Source organism: Podarcis vaucheri (assembly GCF_965113315.1).
Source record: "Podarcis vaucheri genome assembly, chromosome: 1".
In the NCBI taxonomy this organism is placed as follows: domain Eukaryota; kingdom Metazoa; phylum Chordata; class Lepidosauria; order Squamata; family Lacertidae; genus Podarcis; species Podarcis vaucheri.
Window position 1 is genome coordinate 28,960,606 of NC_138759.1, and position 18,331 is coordinate 28,978,936.

General features: G+C 42.9%; 1 protein-coding gene across 5 annotated transcripts in view; it reads left to right on the plus strand.

Moving 5' to 3' along the window:
- The window catches only part of CEP128 (centrosomal protein 128), a 185,316-nt gene that overhangs the window by 157,102 nt on the left and 9,883 nt on the right, over window positions 1-18,331 (plus strand). For all 5 annotated transcript variants that reach the window (XM_082232527.1, XM_082232528.1, XM_082232526.1 and 2 more), the window contains 3 exons: window positions 8,133-8,210; window positions 10,849-10,962; window positions 13,214-13,316. In XM_082232527.1, coding sequence (XP_082088653.1) covers window positions 8,133-8,210; window positions 10,849-10,962; window positions 13,214-13,316 — 295 coding nt within the window. The remainder of the gene's footprint in view (window positions 1-8,132; window positions 8,211-10,848; window positions 10,963-13,213; window positions 13,317-18,331) is intronic.

An 18,331-nucleotide genomic window follows, 5' to 3' on the forward strand; every position in this document is an offset into this window, starting at 1 on the left:
TGTTAGCTTACATGTTATGAATGATAAAGATAATATTAGTTAATTGATCACTATCACTAAAATTTGTGAGTCCCTTTGGCCAAACAAGTAAGTTGCCCAAGTTGATGTTGGTAAAGGCAGTGCTTTTTTCTGGAGGGATGCAGTGGTATGCATACCCCTAAACATATTGTGAATCTAAGTTTGGCCTCATTGAGGGGCAGTATTTAAATATGAGTAGGAAAATGAGAGTACCCCTAAACATTTTTTTTTATAGAAAAAAGCACTGGGTAAAGGTAATGGCCATTTAAGTTTTATCTGGAAGCTGACCTGAGCAAATTTAATAAGTGAAGCGCTTGTTTTTCTCTTTGTTGCAATAATTTTCATTTTCCAGAAAAGAAGAAAATGCATGCATATATATTGTATCTGACAGATAGGAAGTTAAAAATGTATATGTTCGTAATATATTCCAATAGTTAATAAAAATATGCATAACGTATATTAAACCACAAAACATGTCTTTCTAGCAACAACTATTTACAATATATGTTCCAGTAACTAATAAACATGTTCCATTTCCTTCCTAAGTCTTGTGCTGGATATTTTCTATTGCATCTGCATATTATTATCCAGTTTCTTCATTTCTACAACATGATCTGCATACATAATTAATTAGATGCAATGAAACCCAGCTTCAATTCCATCATTTTCTTTTTCATGTCTTGCTTCAAATTTTGCAACTTCCTTACAATTTCTGTGTATTCATTCCTAAATGTTCTTTTCTTTTAGATAACATTTTCAGGCATAGTTGCCCATTCTGATGGGATTAATTTTATAAGGATAGATGCAGTGGTTTTCACACAAGGCAGCCTTTATCAGTTGGGGGGGGGGGCAATTGGCGTGAACATCCCAGTCACCAGAGAGAGGTGCTCCTGGGCAAGAAATATGCCAAATTACAAACAAATATTTGGGGAGGGGGGTGTTGTACTAGGTACCTTTAAAGTTGATTGAGGGGAGAGATAAAAGGGACTCACTTTCCTCCCAGTGGTTTTGTTTGTGACCACTGAGTTGATGGCATACTGTAAGTGCTGCAAGAAAAGTGTTTTGATTTGAGGAGTAGGCTGTTATCTGCACTTAAAACCTCTGTCTCATGAACCTATACAGTGGTACCTTGGTTCTCAAACGCCTTGGTACTCAAACAACTTGGAACCCAAACACTGCAAACCCAGAAGTAAGTGTTCTGGTTTGGGAACTGTTTTCAGAAGGCGAATGTGCTCCATTTTGAGTGTTACTCTTCTGATTTGAGTGTCACACTTCCGTCTGTTTTTGCTATTTATTTTGCATTTTTGTTTTTGTGGCTCTTTCTTGTTGTTTTTGTGACTGTGTGGAACCCAGTTCAACTACTGATTGATTAAGTGACTGATTGATTGTGTGACCGCAGTACATTGTTTATTGCTTTCATTTTATGGATCAATGGTCTCGTTAGATAGTACAATTCATGTTGAATTGCTGTTTTAGGGTGTTTTTTTAAAAGTCTGGAGCAGATTAATCTATTTTGTATTACTTTCTATGGGAAAGCGTGCCTTGGTTTTGGAATGCTTTGGTTTTGGAATGGACTTCTGAAACAGATTAAGTTTGGGAACCAAGGTACCACTGTACTTTGCCCATCCAAACCTTCCACAGCCTAAGCTGCTTCTGGGCGTTGATGGGTAGCTTCAGAGAGAGGGATACTTCATTCTGTCTGCCCTGCATGTCCCTTGGCCCTCCTCCCTTACTTCTCTGACGCTTCCCTGAACAAGAGGTACTAGTACGGACTGTGCAAATATATATCCTGAGGCTGGTGGAGGTGTGGTGCCCTGAAAACTTTCCCCTGCCCAGCCCAACTTGCACATTTCCCAGGGGCGTCTGTTTGGCAACTCTTGGAATACTGATTAGATGGATCTTCTGCATCTAACCAGGACTGGGTCCCAGTCTGTACTTGGATGGAAGAATCCAGGGGAACCCTGTGTATGACATCTTGAATTCCGTCATGGGGGAAAGGTGGGGTAGAAATGTAATTTATATAATTAGACTACTCTTCCATCTCTAGCGTTTGGGTATGAAAATAACTTTGTGAAGAAGGCTACTTTCTCTCCCTGAGGCCCAGTATATTTAGTAGATTCTGGCAGGAACTTTTAATGAATTCATTTGGGCCTGAGTGTAGACGTTTTACATATATCACACAGTTCTTGATGTATAACCTAGCAGTTGCTTCAAAAAAAAAACACAAAACCTTTTTGGGTCACCTTTAACATTACATCTTATTCAAGCTGTAAGTAACTGCCTGTTCCAGTGCATTACTGTTGCTTTAAATTATGGGCACACTTCTTATGGATTATACCCTGGGGATTTCTTAGTTGGCCTCCAAACCTTCTCTACTTTTTAAAAATACTCACAGCCTACAGATGATCACTTGTATTTAACCAGCTCAGGAGATTGGAGGCTCTTGTTTGTTGTCTGCACACTTACTATGCATTAAATATAAAACCGAGCCTTATGAACAACATAGACAAAGCCCAGCTTGTTTTATATTTGTGTTTATCAAATATCAAATATCACTGTGGTTTCAAGACTAAAAATAAAATGCAGCTTCTGACTTTGATTTAGACCTGTCCCTGGGGGACAACAGCCCAGAGCTGCCTATCACTGCAAATGCATCAATATAAGGAGGATTAACTGTTCACATGCTCTTGAAACATCAAAGTGTTTATATGAAGTCATGGAAAATGAGTAATTTGTTTTATCATTCTGTCCGAGAACATAGAACACCTCTTAGAAAGTAAATAATCTTTTATGTTAAGAAAACAAGGGAAGATTAATAGCATTCACTGCCATGATGGAGCAGGGTGCTTTTAACTAAATTACCACCAATGCTGCTTCTATTGGTACAACTGGAACCGTTGCCACTTATCAGCTTCATCAGTGTGCTGTATCAGTGCCCTTTGTTTCCTGTTAAATAATGAGCAGACAGACATGATTGCTCTCTTCAGGATTAGTTGTATGCATTATGGCACATCCTTTGCAGTTTCTGGGAAATAATTAGCGGTACTTAATTGCCCTCTGTGTCAGGTGTTCCCCCCATCCTTTTTAGCACTTTGTTCTGCATGGCTAAACCTATCTCTTTTAATAGAGAAGAGTGCTGTCATTAATGATACAAATATGTCACTTAATCCATATTAAGGAGGTTGCTGTATGTGCCACTAAATTATTGTTGCACCACTTCCGCGGGTCAGCTAAAAACATGACTTTTTCCTTCTTTTAACGTGCACCTTTGCCCTTCGGTCCTTATTTTCTTCTTCACAGCAAGCAAAACTCACTTTTTTGCAGATTTGTTTCCGGACACGGTTGTATTTGTGTCCTTCATAATGAGACAGGAATTCTACTCCTGCAGCCTCCTTCAGAAATTACCATGCTGTCTTCCAGTTACCTGCTAAGCTGAAGTTTGGACTCACATGCATGCTTTTGTCCGTAGAGAAAGACATGCCAGTGTTGTGGCTGGCGCTGTCATAGTTAATGCGAGTCTGCGCACTACATTTCAGCTGCTGGGATCGCATAGCAAAGATCACTGTTCTCGCTTTTCAGCCGGCTTAAATCCTCCTGCCACGAAAGTTCCCAATTATATATATAATGCTTTAAAAAGTTTTGAAAACCCAGGAATTGTGGACTATGTAGGGCAGTTCAAGTGTCAGGTCTGAATTTCCCCATTGACTGCAACACAAGCACAGGTTCCCACCTCAGTTGCTAAGTTTGCTTAAGTAGCCTCTTTGGGAACAGAAAATCTTAACCAGAACGTTTCGATGGATTCGGTTACTTGCCAACTTTCATAATGTAAACCCTTAATGTGTCTCTGACTAAGGGGAGAGGAACAACATTTAAGGGGGAGTGATTCTGTTCAAAGTTGGTAGCTCCTGAGTTTCTTTCATGTGGCAGAATGTCCCTGAAGCATATTGTCCCCTCCAAGATGACTGCTGAGCATTTGGGTTGGTTGTTCTGTTTCACACAGTTAACTTTCCCATCATTTAAAGCTGCAGTGAGAAGCTTGCTGAGAATCTGCTGTCTCTTTTCAGATACCCCTCAACCTTTTCGAGCCCTTACGAAGACCAGGGCTACAAATGGCTCTGGGAAGAAGTAGCAAACCATGCAACTCATCATAAATTAATGGAGTGGAAAATCAAGGCTTTGATGAACATAAGGCCACTATAAATGAAGCATGCAATATGAATGAGTGCAGCTTCTTTGTGGGAGAGGCACAGTGGTGGGCAATTTAATGAGGGAGAGACATGGACAGACACCTCCGAGCAGTTTTTTTTTTAGCTTTGGAAAGAAAAGTTAAGGAAGGGCCTTAGGAGAGAGCTCTTAGTTGATCATTGCAAGATATTCAACTAGTATATTACAAGTTGTGGCCAGATTTTTTAAAAAATTTGAATATACTTTTGATAGACCTAGAGATTCATAGTAGAACTGTAAATCTCCAAGTATGTATATTGATCAGATCAATATGTGATACTTCAGTCTTTTTATGTAGTCAACAACTACTTATTACCGCTGCTTCATTTTTGCTTGAAAAGATTGGTTGGTCTTTAAACAGGTTTTGCACAGAGTAGACCTATTGCAGTTAATGGACCTAACATAGTCTAATAACAATAACAACAACAATAATATATTTATAAGTAAAATAAAAAATATAATATAAAATGTAATTGAATGCCACTCATTATTTTTGTCAACAACAATTTCTGTGCTTGCCCTTTTCATAGTTATGTTTTACTTGGTTTGGTGGTAGGCTACACTGATAACAGGTAAAGCCAGGCTTCCTCAACCTTGGCCCTCCAGATGTTTTTGGCCTACAACTCCCATGATCCCTATTTAGCAGGACCAGTGGTCAGGGATGATGGGAATTGTAGTCTCAAAACATCTAGAGGGCCGAGGTTGAGAAAGCCTGGGTAAAGCTGTTTTGAAAGTGATAGGGTGCATGTCCGAGCCGTAGCTCTGTGACAGAGTGTGGCGTTTGCCTCCTAGGTGGGTCATAAGGTACGGGTTAAATGACTGTGAAGTGATTGGCCAGTGGAAACAGAGGGGAGGAGTTAGAGTGAGAGGCAGAGTTGTGCGGAAGTCAGTTGAGGGTTGGGAGTTGGAGAAAGAAGAGGGAGGTTAAGTCTGTGGGTTGGTTGAGTTGTGTTGCGAGAGGAACTGTTAGGTGGAGTCAGATAGTTAGTTGGGATAATCAGTTTCCAGTTGTTAGGAACGAATAGGACAGTTAAGGAACTAAGATTAAGAAACTGGCAAGAGAAATTAACTGAAACCATAAGCTTGTTGATGCCTATAAAATAAACTTGATTATTTGTTAATGTTAACAAATGACTGGACTCCGTGTGTACGCTTGAGAAATGGGTTGGTGGCAGCAAAGATTACAGTGGTGGCACAGGGTCACTAGACCGTCAAACGTCCAGGTGATCGCCACACAGAGCACCTCTGCCTTGTATGCAGAAGGTCTGCAGCATCCCCGGCTTGGGCTGGGAGAGACTCCTGCCTGAAACCCTGGAGAGCCACTGCCAGCCAGTGTAGACAGCAGTGAGCTAGATAGACCAATGGTCTGACTGTACAAAGCAGCTTCCTGTGTTCCCGTGTCTTCCCTGGAAGAACTTATCAGCTGTTTGCACTGAGTTTATTTTGGATTATCTGGTTTGTTTTTTAGGTCAATGCTTTCGCACCCCTCTTCTTGTTGGAACTTGGTTCTGTGCATCATGTTCTGTGCGTGTTCCATCCTGTGACTTAATTTGTTAATGTGGCTTCGGAAGTGGCAAGGAGCAGACATTCCTTTTTCATTGAGCTTTTTTTGGGGTGGGGAGTGGGCTGCAAGTGTTCAGATCCATCTCAGCAAACCAGATGTATAATGCCACATCCCTGCATCCAAGTCCCAGTGTTGCCCCAAGGATGACTTAGATTCAAAGGATTAACAAGTTACCCTACATGGTGGAGGGCTGGGGGTTTATGAGAAAAGCCAAAGCAAACTCTAGTTGGCTAGAGAAGAGCATGAACTGATATCCCAGCTGAGAAATGGAGGGAGTCAGAGAAAAGCAAACTGAAAAACTTTGTTTTCGGTAGCTGCACAGATCAGAAGGATTTTGTTTCCATGCACTTGCAGCAAGGGAAATCTGATGGCGTAGTAAGGGAGAAGAAAGGAAAAAACAAAGAGGCAGAGGTGTCATACAACAGAATCTCCCCCACAGCAGAAATGAGGAAAAGCACTCAAAGCAAAGGCAATGTCTTTGGGTTTTGAAAGAAAAGGTGTGTGTGTGTGTGTGTGTGTGTGTGTGTGTGTGTGTGTGTTGGTGAATGTGGAAAAAGCTTTGCAACAGAACTGATACCCACTGACCCCAATATACAGGAAGGAAATCAACAAATTGAAAGTTAAATGCAAAAAATTACTGATTGAGAAACAAAACTTTCCAGCATGGTGACTTCATAGATACCATGGAAATGTCAACATTTCAAAAGATGCAATGAGCCTCCAGAGCCAAAAACATAAACCAAAGACATAAACCAATATTTAAGTATGTTCCAGACTTAAACATATAGATCATACTGTTGTGAATAGCTCACTGTGTTTTGGAATGGTTGTAAATATTTCCACAAAAAAAGGCTGCCGTTAATGAGAAATAAATATCAAATATTGGTTTGCTGGTGATATATGCATTTCTGTTTCTTAGGTTGGGGTTTTTAAATACTATAAAATTGCAAATGATGGACATTTGTTAGGTAATGTTAGTTACGTGGGTTTGCCTTTCACAGCATACTCACTGCAACAATTTGTTTTAATTATTATGAGCAAAAAACTATTTAAGTCACAACTATCTTAGCTTGAGCAATTTGGACTGTTACAGCACCTTGGTTTGAAGTCACAAGGGCCTGAGCTTTTAATAAGGTGTTTTTGTATGGCAGGTAGAGAACTATGCTGCAGGACTTGATGCATACTGCTGAGACAGAACAATATTTTACCTGAACTGCAAACCCATCGTTCCACAACCTAACCACTGGAATTAGTGTATCTAGGGAAAGTTTTAGTTTTCAACAATCCAGCAACAATTTATCAATCAGTTGCTGAATGAAGTAGGGTAACACAGAATTCTGTAAAGCATCTTCCTTTTTGGTAATCTAGAAATGAGATACCCGCTATCAGTATTTTTAAAATTGTATTGTGCTATTTTGATTTTGTGTCTGCCACCTTGTATATGCTGAAAAAGGGTGATGATGATAGATAATCGTTTAAAACATTCACGGGATCTCAAATTCCTGCATCTTTTCATGAGTATCCGACGGCAGTCCCTCCATCTATTTTTGACACTGGCTGCTAACATGTTCACATTGTTTTGATGCCATTTCCCTTGCTGTCCTCCGTGTCCCCACTGCCATTTATTTATTTATTTATTTATATTTAAAATGATTTATAAACCAATTAATTCTTTTCTTAAAGAATCTCTTAAGCGCTGCACAGTATATAATCCTATGGCTGTTGCGACCCATGTTGATGATCATTCTCTCTGCATTTGATCTGTCTGGTATCAAAGACATTCACAGACAAAATCCTGAGGGTGGCCACAGCCAATTGTAGATCAAAGAGGGGAAAGACTGTGTGGGCAAAGGAGGAGGAGCAGGAAAACAGGGCTGAAAAGCAGCAGCAGCAGCCTAGGGAGCAAAAGAGTTGCTTGGGGAACCACAAGATGAGCAGTCTGATTTGGCTGTGTGCTGGTGGTACTTGGGGTAAGTGATTCACAGTTACTGTAAGAACAATATTTCCACGAGTGGAATAGCTAACAGTGAAGCACATGCATAGCGACTACCCAAAAATTTCCAAAGCAAGGGGCCCTTCAGCGCTAAGGATCTGCTTCCAATAGTTCTTCCTTCTTTCAGCTCTCTCCTACCTTATTTACATTCATACTTTGTGTGATCGCTCCCCATCTGCTTCCTGGACTGTTGACAACATCCAACGTCCTATGAATTTCAATGCTGGTTTATTCATATAGGTACTTCCTGGATACGGTGCTTTTGAATAATTATAAATGTAGTAAATAAATATGACCAAGTTATATAGATATATCTTTTCTTCTGTTCTTCAGAGTACTCGAGTGGCTTTGGATCATCTGGAGTCTGTTCCTGAGAAACTGAATCTTTTAGAAGATTTCAGAGATTTTGGAGTGAGAAAGTTTTACCATCTCTTTTTTGTTAGAAACTGTTCGGTATTCCCCTGCGCCAGTGGGAAATATATTGCGCTGGGGGCAAAGTCTGCTTTGACAACGGACTGTATGTGGAGCTACCCTGGTCCTGGTCTGAAAGCTCCAGCTGGTGTAAAATGCTGTAGCTTAGATGGTTGATGGGAATAGACTGCAGCCTGCTCATAACTACTGTGCTTAAAAGCTTGCATTGTATTGGTTTTCCATATACTGCAGTGCCAGGCCAAGTCAAGGTTCATAAGTTACAACTTAACAACTCTAGGATACCTTAAGGGCTGCATCCTTATGCGCCTGCTTGATCAATGAAATACTTAGGGGAGTGACTTTTAGTGGCCCTCCATGGCTCAGATGCCCAGGTCTTAACCACCAGGAGCTGTGTGTGTGATATTGTGGGCCCAATTCTGTGGAAGCTTCCCAGCTTGGTGAAGACGTCTTTATTTCAGCAGGCATTTGGGCATTTTAAATTAGTTTTTCTACTCGTATGGTTAACATTAACGGATTTTATCTGTGTTGTAACTTCATTGTACACCGCTTAGAAACCGTGCTGTTAAACAGTAGATGAATGGTTGAAATGCATCAATAAATAGTATTGCTTTTTAGCCCTTTATTTTATTGACATTTCATTAGATTTTGAAGTGTAGGTAAACCTGAATGGCTTGCTCTGTGAACCAGGGGAGGTTAACCTGTGACCCTCCAGATGTTAGACCACAGCTCTCATCATTCCTGATCATTGGTCATGTTGACTAGAGTGTCCAACAACATCCATGGGGCCAAATGTTCTCCAGCCCTGCTGTAAACAAATTCCCTTTCTGCCCCCATCACTTTATCCAAATCAAAGAAATCCTTCCCAAGTACAGTCCTCTGCCCTGGCTTGAATCCCAGTTCATAATACAGAACTACCTGATAACGGTACAGCAATTTAAAGTTTACTCAAATTAAATAGCTGAGGATTATGTCTTTTCTTTGCCAGAGTTTTTGATCTGTTCACAGTGTTTCAATAAGCTGATTTTTTTAAAAAAAATTAGTGTGGCACCAGCTCTTAGTTGTGTTAATATTTGAAAAGAGGTAGATTTTGTTTGGACATGATGGCATTCAGTCTCCAAGCACTGCTTCCCAAATGATGACACACTGGATGCTTGTGGTTTCACAGCTGGCGTTACCTATTGATAAGCCTGCAAAAACTGCAAAATCAATAGGAAAGGTGTTTGAATACTAAGCTTTGTTCATTACATTGGGTAAATACACCATTCCATGGTGGGGACAAAATTCATGCCAGATATTTAGCATGCAAAATACCAGAGCACCACTATTCCATTGTTTGCTTTTGTTAATTAGCACTGTGTTTCACACATGACATAGGTCACAAGGCTCTAAACTATCAGTGTACTTAAGCAATTCAGAAGTACCACTAGAACAAATTAGTTCACTAAATACAGATTGATTTTTTAAAATGTCATTTCAAACAGGTGCTTAATTGCTCTGCTGAAGACCGAAACATTTCAAAGAAATGCAAGGTGTGGGGAACCGTTGGCCCTGCAGATGTCACTGGAATTCAACTCCCATCATCTCTGGCCATTGGCCGTGCTTGCTGGGATTGATACTCTGCAACTTTTGGAGTTGCCAAAGGTTCCCCACATCTGCCTTAGAAAGTAGAATCAGAGGTCTTCAATGTATTACATTGCCCAAATGTTGACAAAACAAGCAGGGAATAAGAGTATTCTATGAAACTGACAGCAAATCAGAGCAGAACGGCTTTCTCTGTTTAACATTCTCTGGTGATTCCAGTGTTGGGTTGATTAAGCACAATCACCTCTGGGAGGCCAGAGCACTGGTCCATAGATAGGTAAAGGTAAAGGGACCCCTGACCAGTAGGTCCAGTCGTGCCTGACTCTGGGGTTGCGGTGCTCATCTTGCTTTATTGGCCGAGGGAGCCGGCATTCAGCTTCCGGGTCATGTGGCCAGCATGACTAAGCCGCTTCTGGCAAACCAGAGCAGCACACGGAAACGCCATTTACCTTCCCGCCAGATGTGCTTTTGACCTGCTAGGTTGGCAGGAGCAGGGATCGAGCAACGGGAACTCACCCCGTCGCGGGGATTCGAACTGCTGACCTTCTGATTGGCAAGTCCTAGGCTCTGTGGTTTAACCCACAGCGCCACCCGTGTCCACTAGTCCATAGATACTCACTGCCAACTCTCATTTTTGCCCAGAGAAAATTCCTATGGGTCAGCAATCTAGTCTGTACACCTCACCCCCTTGCATTTTGCCAGGGCATTGCCTGTGACCCAAGAACTGAAGACTGCCCCATTGCAGAACCAGAGAGCGAAAGTTCAAGATAAGAAGCAATTGTCCTTTTAAATAGTAGCAGTGTTGTGCTTGCTGCTATGCAGCATAGAAGTTTCAAGGCCAGAGGGCCATCTCTTACAAATCCTACTGAAGCCACAGGCCCTCCAGTAGAGCTGGGGTAGTCAGCATGCTGTGTGCCAGATATAATTGGACTATATCTCCCATCAACCTTGGCCATGGGCTGCGCTGGTCATTTTGTCTTTTTAAATAACAGATAACCATATTTTGCCCATATTAAAAAGTTCTCTTTTATTTCAGGATTCTTACAATCAGACAGACAATATTGAAGACCGATATAGTAAATACAAGGAAATTATGGGCTCCTTACATCAGCATCTGGAAGATTCAAAGCGCAGACTTGAAGATTTCAGAGTAAGTTTACCACCACTTTCTTTAAGCCTTCCTTTGTATGTGAAGCTACTAGAGAAATACACACTAATGACTAGAGCTCTTGATAGCCCATAATCACTTACAGCAAAGTGCCAATTCTATTCACTTGAAGAATATAAATACATACAATACGGCTTGCTAGGTCAAAGTAGTCTCCTAAACACCAGCACTCTGTCTCCATCACTCACCAAGGAAAACTCTAAAATTGGGTAAAAAAGGAGATTGTCGTCCCTCGTTTGTGGGTCCCAGGCATTCTATAACCTGATTTAGCCTGAGTATGGAGCTCCCTCCACACGTTTGTCTAAGCGTAAAAAAAGGAAATAATATGTCATGCAGCACAAATAAACTCTTGTGAAGGATATTCTTCTGAAAGTCATAAACCTACTGCCTTATGAGAAATAATATGTCCTCCATGTTGTATTATTAGTTCTTTAAATCTCTGTGATGTTGTAAACTAAAAAGCCCTTGCTGGCAGGGCAGACACTCCAGCCTCTCCCTCCACCCCATCATACTTAGAGATGGGTAAAAATAGGGCTGCCATACGTCCGGATATTCCCAGACATTACCGGGATTTCAAAGGCAATACTGACATCGGAGTGGGGGGGGTGTTTCTTGGATCTTAGGCGAGTCAAAATCACGTTTTTGGGTTTTGTCCAAAAAAAGCTCAACAATTTCGGCGGCCTCCTTAAAAAGAAAAGCTCAACAATTTTGGGGTCTTCCTAAAAAAAAGAAAAAAAGCTCAATATAGGAACCCTACTAAAAATCACTTGGTTGCTGTATAAGCTGAAGAGTTGAGAAATGAGTTTTCAAGTGTTCTTCTCCACCTTAGGATGTGCCAGTAGCAACTCAAGATCATGGGTTGCGACAATTTGGGCTACCTAGGAGCTATGTGTAAAAATGCAAGCAGTCCTGAACATTTCAGGAAGAAGGAGCCCCTGGGCAGTCTCAGAACACGGGTGCAGACAGTGCTGGCAGCAGCCATAATCTCAGGCTGCAGTAGACGAGCACAGTCCAGAAGGCCCCAGTGGTGGTTCTGCAGAGCTGCCTTGCAATCTGAGGTCATGGGTGTTGGCAGCACCTAGGATCTCAGACTGCAAATTGCAGGCATGGTCAGACTCTAATGGCCTTCTGCTCCCTGAGATCACAGGTGCTGATAGTGCTACCAACCCAGATTCTGGGGCGTGCAGGCTGCTGCCCTTTTTCAGCCAGAGATTGCGGACACTTAGATACATCACAATCTCTAGCTGGAAATGGTGGAGGTGATAACAGCCTCAGTACAAGTAGTGCCAAGTTTGAAGGAGTTTGCCCAATCAGAGTATGGTACCATCATCACTAATAATCTATTCCTTCTCTCTGTTTAGACTAAACATTATGACTTGATCTATACTGAATATTAAGAACCCAGTTCAGTGCTGAGTACAGAACAGATTTTCATTTTTGTTTAGACTTTCATGAACACAAGAGGAACTAAACCATGGTTTGGGAACCTTTGGTACTCTGGATAGTGTTGGGCTCCCAATATTTATCAACCCCAGCTAGCATGGCCAATGTTCAGGGATGATGTGAGTTGTAGTCCAGTAGGATCTGGAATGCCACAGGACCATCCACTCTTCTTGATGGTTTACTTTTCTCTCATTTGTTTGCCAATAGGACAAAATGATTCAGATGTACATGTTTATTTCACACACTTGCTTGAAATAGGGCAGAAAATAGCTTTTCATTGCTAACTTCTCTTGATCACCTTATCTGCCCTAACGCCAGAACTGAACTGAAAGGGTCTACTTTTGTATTCTTTATGTTACTGTTAAAAAAACACCCATCCTTGTATGTGTGTCTCTGTGCTTTCTAGGGCTGCCCCATTCATCACCATGTGCTGCTTTGCACGTTTAAGATCGGGGGGGGGGGGGGACGGGACGGGACGGGACGACAAGAGTGAGATTCCCGTTTATTCCACAGGTTGCAGCAAGAATGCGCAGAACTCACAGTCGCACATACAGAGGGTGACCTCTCCCAGAATTCTAAGTGTTGACAGTGACGCAGAATCTGGGAGGAAATCAGATTTAATGCTAACTACTAGATTTACATTCTGAACAGTGAAACCAGATTTTATCAGTTTAAAAGAATTCTGCCACATTATATAACCCTGGCTCTAGGCTGCTTTTAATCTTAAAGATAAAAAGGAAATACATCAAAACCAGCTCTTTCATAGCAGGAATTTCATCCCCTTTCGCAGGATAAGAAAACAATTGCTGACATTTCTGCTATACAGAGTACATCTTCCAACTGGCGAACTAACACCAGCTTTATGTCCAGCTCCATGCTTTCCAATTCAGGATGTAAGTATTGATCACTCATCAGGAATCTCCATAAGACTGTTCAGGTGACCTCTTTTAGTAGATTGGCAGATATCTCGCCTCCCCCACCCCATTTTTATTATTGGGACAATTGGAGCATTCTTTTTTCATGCACTCAATTTCTTTGTTTAGTTGGTCAGTATTTGGCTAATTAAAGGTCTTGCATAGCTATGATTTATTCTTGATTAGTATTAGTACTAAGCACAACAATCTTATTTTTGTGTGGTCTACAAATAGAATAGATGGCATTGCCTTCTCAGCTGCTGCATCTGCAAGGATTCAAGAGGGAGTCAGTGTAGCAACCTTTACATGGAATTGCACCTCTAGTCTTTCCCCGGTTCCCCAGAATGCCATGCAGTGAGGCAAAACCATCATTTTGTTTTGCAAATGTCTTTTTATTAAGCAGAAATATAGATTCTGTTCACGAGTGCCTTTCCCCGTATACAAACACACGAAACCTTTACACAGCCATAAGTACAGCCTCTCTTTTCAGAGGTAGCAAATCTGACGAGTGGATACAGAGGGTGGAAATACAACATTTGAATGCTGAGCCAGGTGGACCTTTGGTTGGATCCAGCATGGCATTGCTATTACTTTTTATTCCTGAATGGGAAAGAAAGCTTATTGCTAAACAAAGTTCAAAGTCCTGGTCAACAGTATGTGAGAGAGTAAGTGGTACAGTGGTGCCTCGCAAGACGAAAAGAATCCGTTCTGTGATTCTCTTCGTCTAGCGGTTTTTTCGTCTTGCGAAGCAAGCCCATTGACAGATTAGCGCTATTAGCAGCTTTTAGCGGCTTATCTGCTGATCGGATCAGCTGATAAGCGGCTTAGCGGCTTAGAAAAGGGGAGGGGGAGGGGGGAAAACCAGCAGGAACTCGCAAGACATTCTCTTCGTCTTTCGTCTAGCGAGTTTTCCGTCTTGCGAGGCATTCGTCTTGCGGGGCACCACTGTACATGAGCCTGACATTCCGTCAGCCTTTCTCCTGTAGTGCCAAACCATGGTTCAGTGTTGCATGTGAACACAGCCTGTAATTTGTGACTGTTTTATGCTCAAATGTATTCAAAGTTGAAATTCTCAGCTGAACTTTGATCATCTTTACCCCTGCATGCATATTGTGTTATGACTGTTCATAAAAACTTCAGGGTTAAGAATTAACCTTTCTAAAATTGCAATACAGTGCTACCTTGGTTCTCAAACTTAATATGTTCCGGAAGTCTGTTCCAAATCCAAAGCGTTCCAAAACCAAGGCATGCTTTCCCATAGAAGGTAATGCAAAACGGATTAATCCGTTCCAGACTTTTAAAAACAACCCTTAAAACAGCAATTTAACATGAATTTTACTATCTAACATGACCATTGATCCATAAAATTAAAGCAATAATCAATGTACTGTACTATAAAATAAATAAAATAGTATTGTAGATGATTAAAAATTAAAAAAAATTCTTACCTGCACTGATGATAGTAATTGTTTGGATGGGGGGCTTTTATCCATTTCCGCAGTCACACAATCAATCAATCAATCAATCAGTAGTTGAACTGGGATCTACACAGTCACAAAAACAAATTAACTGAAAAAGCCTCAAAACAAAAAACGCAAAATAAATAGCGAAAACAAAAGCACCAAATCTAAGCTCCAAATATCACCTCAGAACACTGCAGTCGGATATGGAGGGTTTGAATTACAATGGGGGGGGGACGCAAATTAGCAGTGCAACAGGAAACACAGGGGGACTCAAAACAGAGCATGTTCGGCTTCTGAAAAACAGTTCCAAAACCAAAACACCTACTTCCATGGGGGGGACACGTTTAATCTGCAGAATTTTTGCTAAAATTCATTGTTCCGTTTTAAATTAAGTTTCTATTGGCAGTGAAATGAAAACCAATTAAATTCCCCTGGTTTTTGTTTTTACTTCTTGCCTATCATTGTATGCCAGTTTTTAATCTCTATAGTTACTTGTAGTATACTTTTCTATTTTCATAACCATCTATTTAAAACGTTATTGTGGGAGCTAGTCTGACTAAACTGTTTTGTAGAAAGGAAGAGGTTTATTTGACAGCATAGTTTGGGCAAGAAGGTGCTCATTAGAGACGTACTTCATAAAGCCAGCTGTATTATCAGCTGCCACTCAACTAAGTCTTTTTTTAATTAAAAAAAAACTAATCAGCCACTGGCTGTTATCTCACCATTAATCCCAAGACACTATTTTTAAGACCACCATACTTTTCTCCAGTTTTAGATTACAAAATGATTAGCAACTGCAGATGCTTTGCATTAGTGTTGTAAATGTATCCTTTTCCTGTTTGCACAGTTTTTATCCTTTCTGTGTATTGACAAATCTTTTCCCAGAAGCCATTTTATTTCTAAAGCTTGTTGAGCCGGGACCTTCAAAATCTGCAGCCTTTTTAAAGAAAGACAAGGGCAGCAAGGCTTTCTAGTCTCCTGTTACTGATCACAGTCCTCGGTTAACCTTGGCTTTGCTGATGCACAACACATTTTGTTAGTACAGTGGTGCCTCGCAAGACGAAATTAATTCGTTCTGCAAGTCTCTTCGTCTTGCGGTTTTTTCGTCTTGCGATGCACGGTTTCCCATAGGAATGCATTGAAAATCAATTAATGCGTTCCTAGGGAAACCGCCTTCAGACCAGGTCCGGGGACAGTCTGTCCCCCGACCTCTTCTGAAGGCTGGGGGGAGGGACAAGGGCTTTTCTTCCCACCCCCAGCCTTCAGAAGGCTGTTCTGAAGGCTGGTGGTGGGAAGAAAAGCCCTTCTTCCCACCTCCCGCCCCGCAAGCTCCGGGGACAGGAGGGCTTTGCTGCCGACCGCCAGCATTTTAAAAGCCCCTGCTGTCCCGGGGCGATTTTAAAATGCTGGCGAGCGGGAGCGAAGTCTCTGCTGTCCCGGGGAGATTTTAAAATGCTGGGGGTCGGGAGCGAATGCTTCGCTGCCGACCCCCAGCATTTTAAAATCTCCCCGGGACAGAAGAGAAGTCTCTGCTGTCCCGGGGAGATTTTAAAATGCTGGCGGGCTCCTGCCATGGGCGCGTGTCACCTCTCCAGCCAGGAGAGGGTTGCAGGGGGCTGCTTTAGCCCCGCGCGCCCTCTCCCAGCTGGAGAGGTGACGAGCGCCTATGGAGGCTCCTGCCATAGGCGCGCGTCACCTCTCCAGCCTGGGGAGGGTCGCAGGGAGCTGCTTTAGCCCTGCGCGCGCTCTCCCGGCTGGAGAGGTGACACGCGGCTATAGAGGCTCCTGCCATAGGCGCGCATCACCTCTCCAGCCGGGGGAGGGTCGCAGGGGGCTGCTTTAGCCCCCCGCGCGCTCTCCCAGCTGGAGAGGTGACCCGCGCCTATGGAGGCTCCTGCCATAGGCGTGCATCACCTCTCCAGCCGGGGGAGGGTCGCAGGGGGCTGCTTCTCTGCTGTCTCCCGGGAAGGCAGGCAGGGGGGAGCAAAGACGTTCGCCCCCCGCCAGCCTTCGGAAGAGGTCCTGGACCTCTTCTGAAGGCGGGCGGGGGGCGAAAGTCTTCCCCCCCCCCGCCTGCCTTCAAAAGCCGTCGGGAACAGCGGAGAAAGGTGCTGCCTTTCTCCGCTCTCCCGGCAAGGCAGGCAGGGGGGAGCAAAGACGTTCGCCCCCCGCCAGCCTTCGGAAGAGGTCCTGGACCTCTTCTGAAGGCCGGCGGGGGGCGAAAGTCTTTGCCCCCCCCGCCTGCCTTCAAAAGCCGTCCGCGATAGCGGGAAGCGCTTCCCTGCTATGCCGGACTGCTTTTAAAATGCTGGCGGTGGGGAGCAAAGCCTTTCGGCCCCCGCCGGCCTTCCTGGACCTCTTCTGAAGGCCGGAGGGGGGGAAAGGCTTTGCTCCCCACCACCAGCATTTAAAAGAGGTCCCCGGAGATTTCCCTATGGGCTTTCGTCTTGCGAAGCAAGCCCATAGGGAAATTCGTCTTGCGAAGCGCCTCCAAAACAGAAAACCCTTTCGTCTTGCGGGTTTTCCGTCTTGCGAGGCATTCGTCTTGCGGGGTACCACTGCAGTTCAAAGTACTCTGCATGCATTGGCCATGTTTGGATGTAATGCTAAGCCAGAAATGTGGATTGTTAAGCCGTACTGTGCATGATCTCTATACTGGTACACAACACATTGGTGAGCCAGAAGACAGTCCACAAAATGGCTAGCTTAGTGTTATGTCCAAACCAAGGATCCTTAACATGACTTCCATTTGGTTAGCAATCATGGTTTGTGTAGGCAAAACAGCCCTGTTGTTCAGACACAAGTGCTAAGCCAGCCACACTTGCGAAAAGGAGGGGGGCAGAGCTGACATTGAAATCAGCCTTTGTTAAACCACCTTTCCCCATGTAAACTGACCTGGACTCTGCAATCATCATCTGAGGCCCTTCTTCTGGTGCCTATTCAAGACGTTCGCAGGGTGGCAACACAAGAACAGGCCTTTTCTGCAATGGCTTTCCAGTTGTGGGAATGCTCTCCCCAGGCACTAGGCAGAAATGTTCTTCAACCAGGCCTTTGGCTGATTAATATTCTACAGTCTTTTAAGTGTGTTTGGGTGGTGGTGGTGGTATTGTTTAGTTTTTGTTTTCGCTATCTATTTTGTGCTTTTATCCTGTATTTTTATCTTGTGAACTGCCCTGAGGTCTTCAGATGAAGCGTGGTATATTATTATTACTACTACTACTACTACTACTACTACTACTACTACTACTACTACTATCAACACCAGGAAAGCTTCTTTCTTCTTTCTCTTCAAAGGTTGTGAAAACACCTACAGAAAACTTTGTTTGAAAAACTGAGCCAGGATAAAAACTTTGGGTGAAATTCAGTGTTGCTCTCTTCTGTTTATTCTGTCTGGTGCAACCATTGTAGCATGACAGATGGGACAATCCTCCATCTCTTTACCTCCTCATCCATTTCTGGAGGTTCTTCAGAGTCCGTCCGTCCGTCCCGTCCCCCCCCGGAGCCAATTTGAGGTGGCGTATGGGAGAGGAG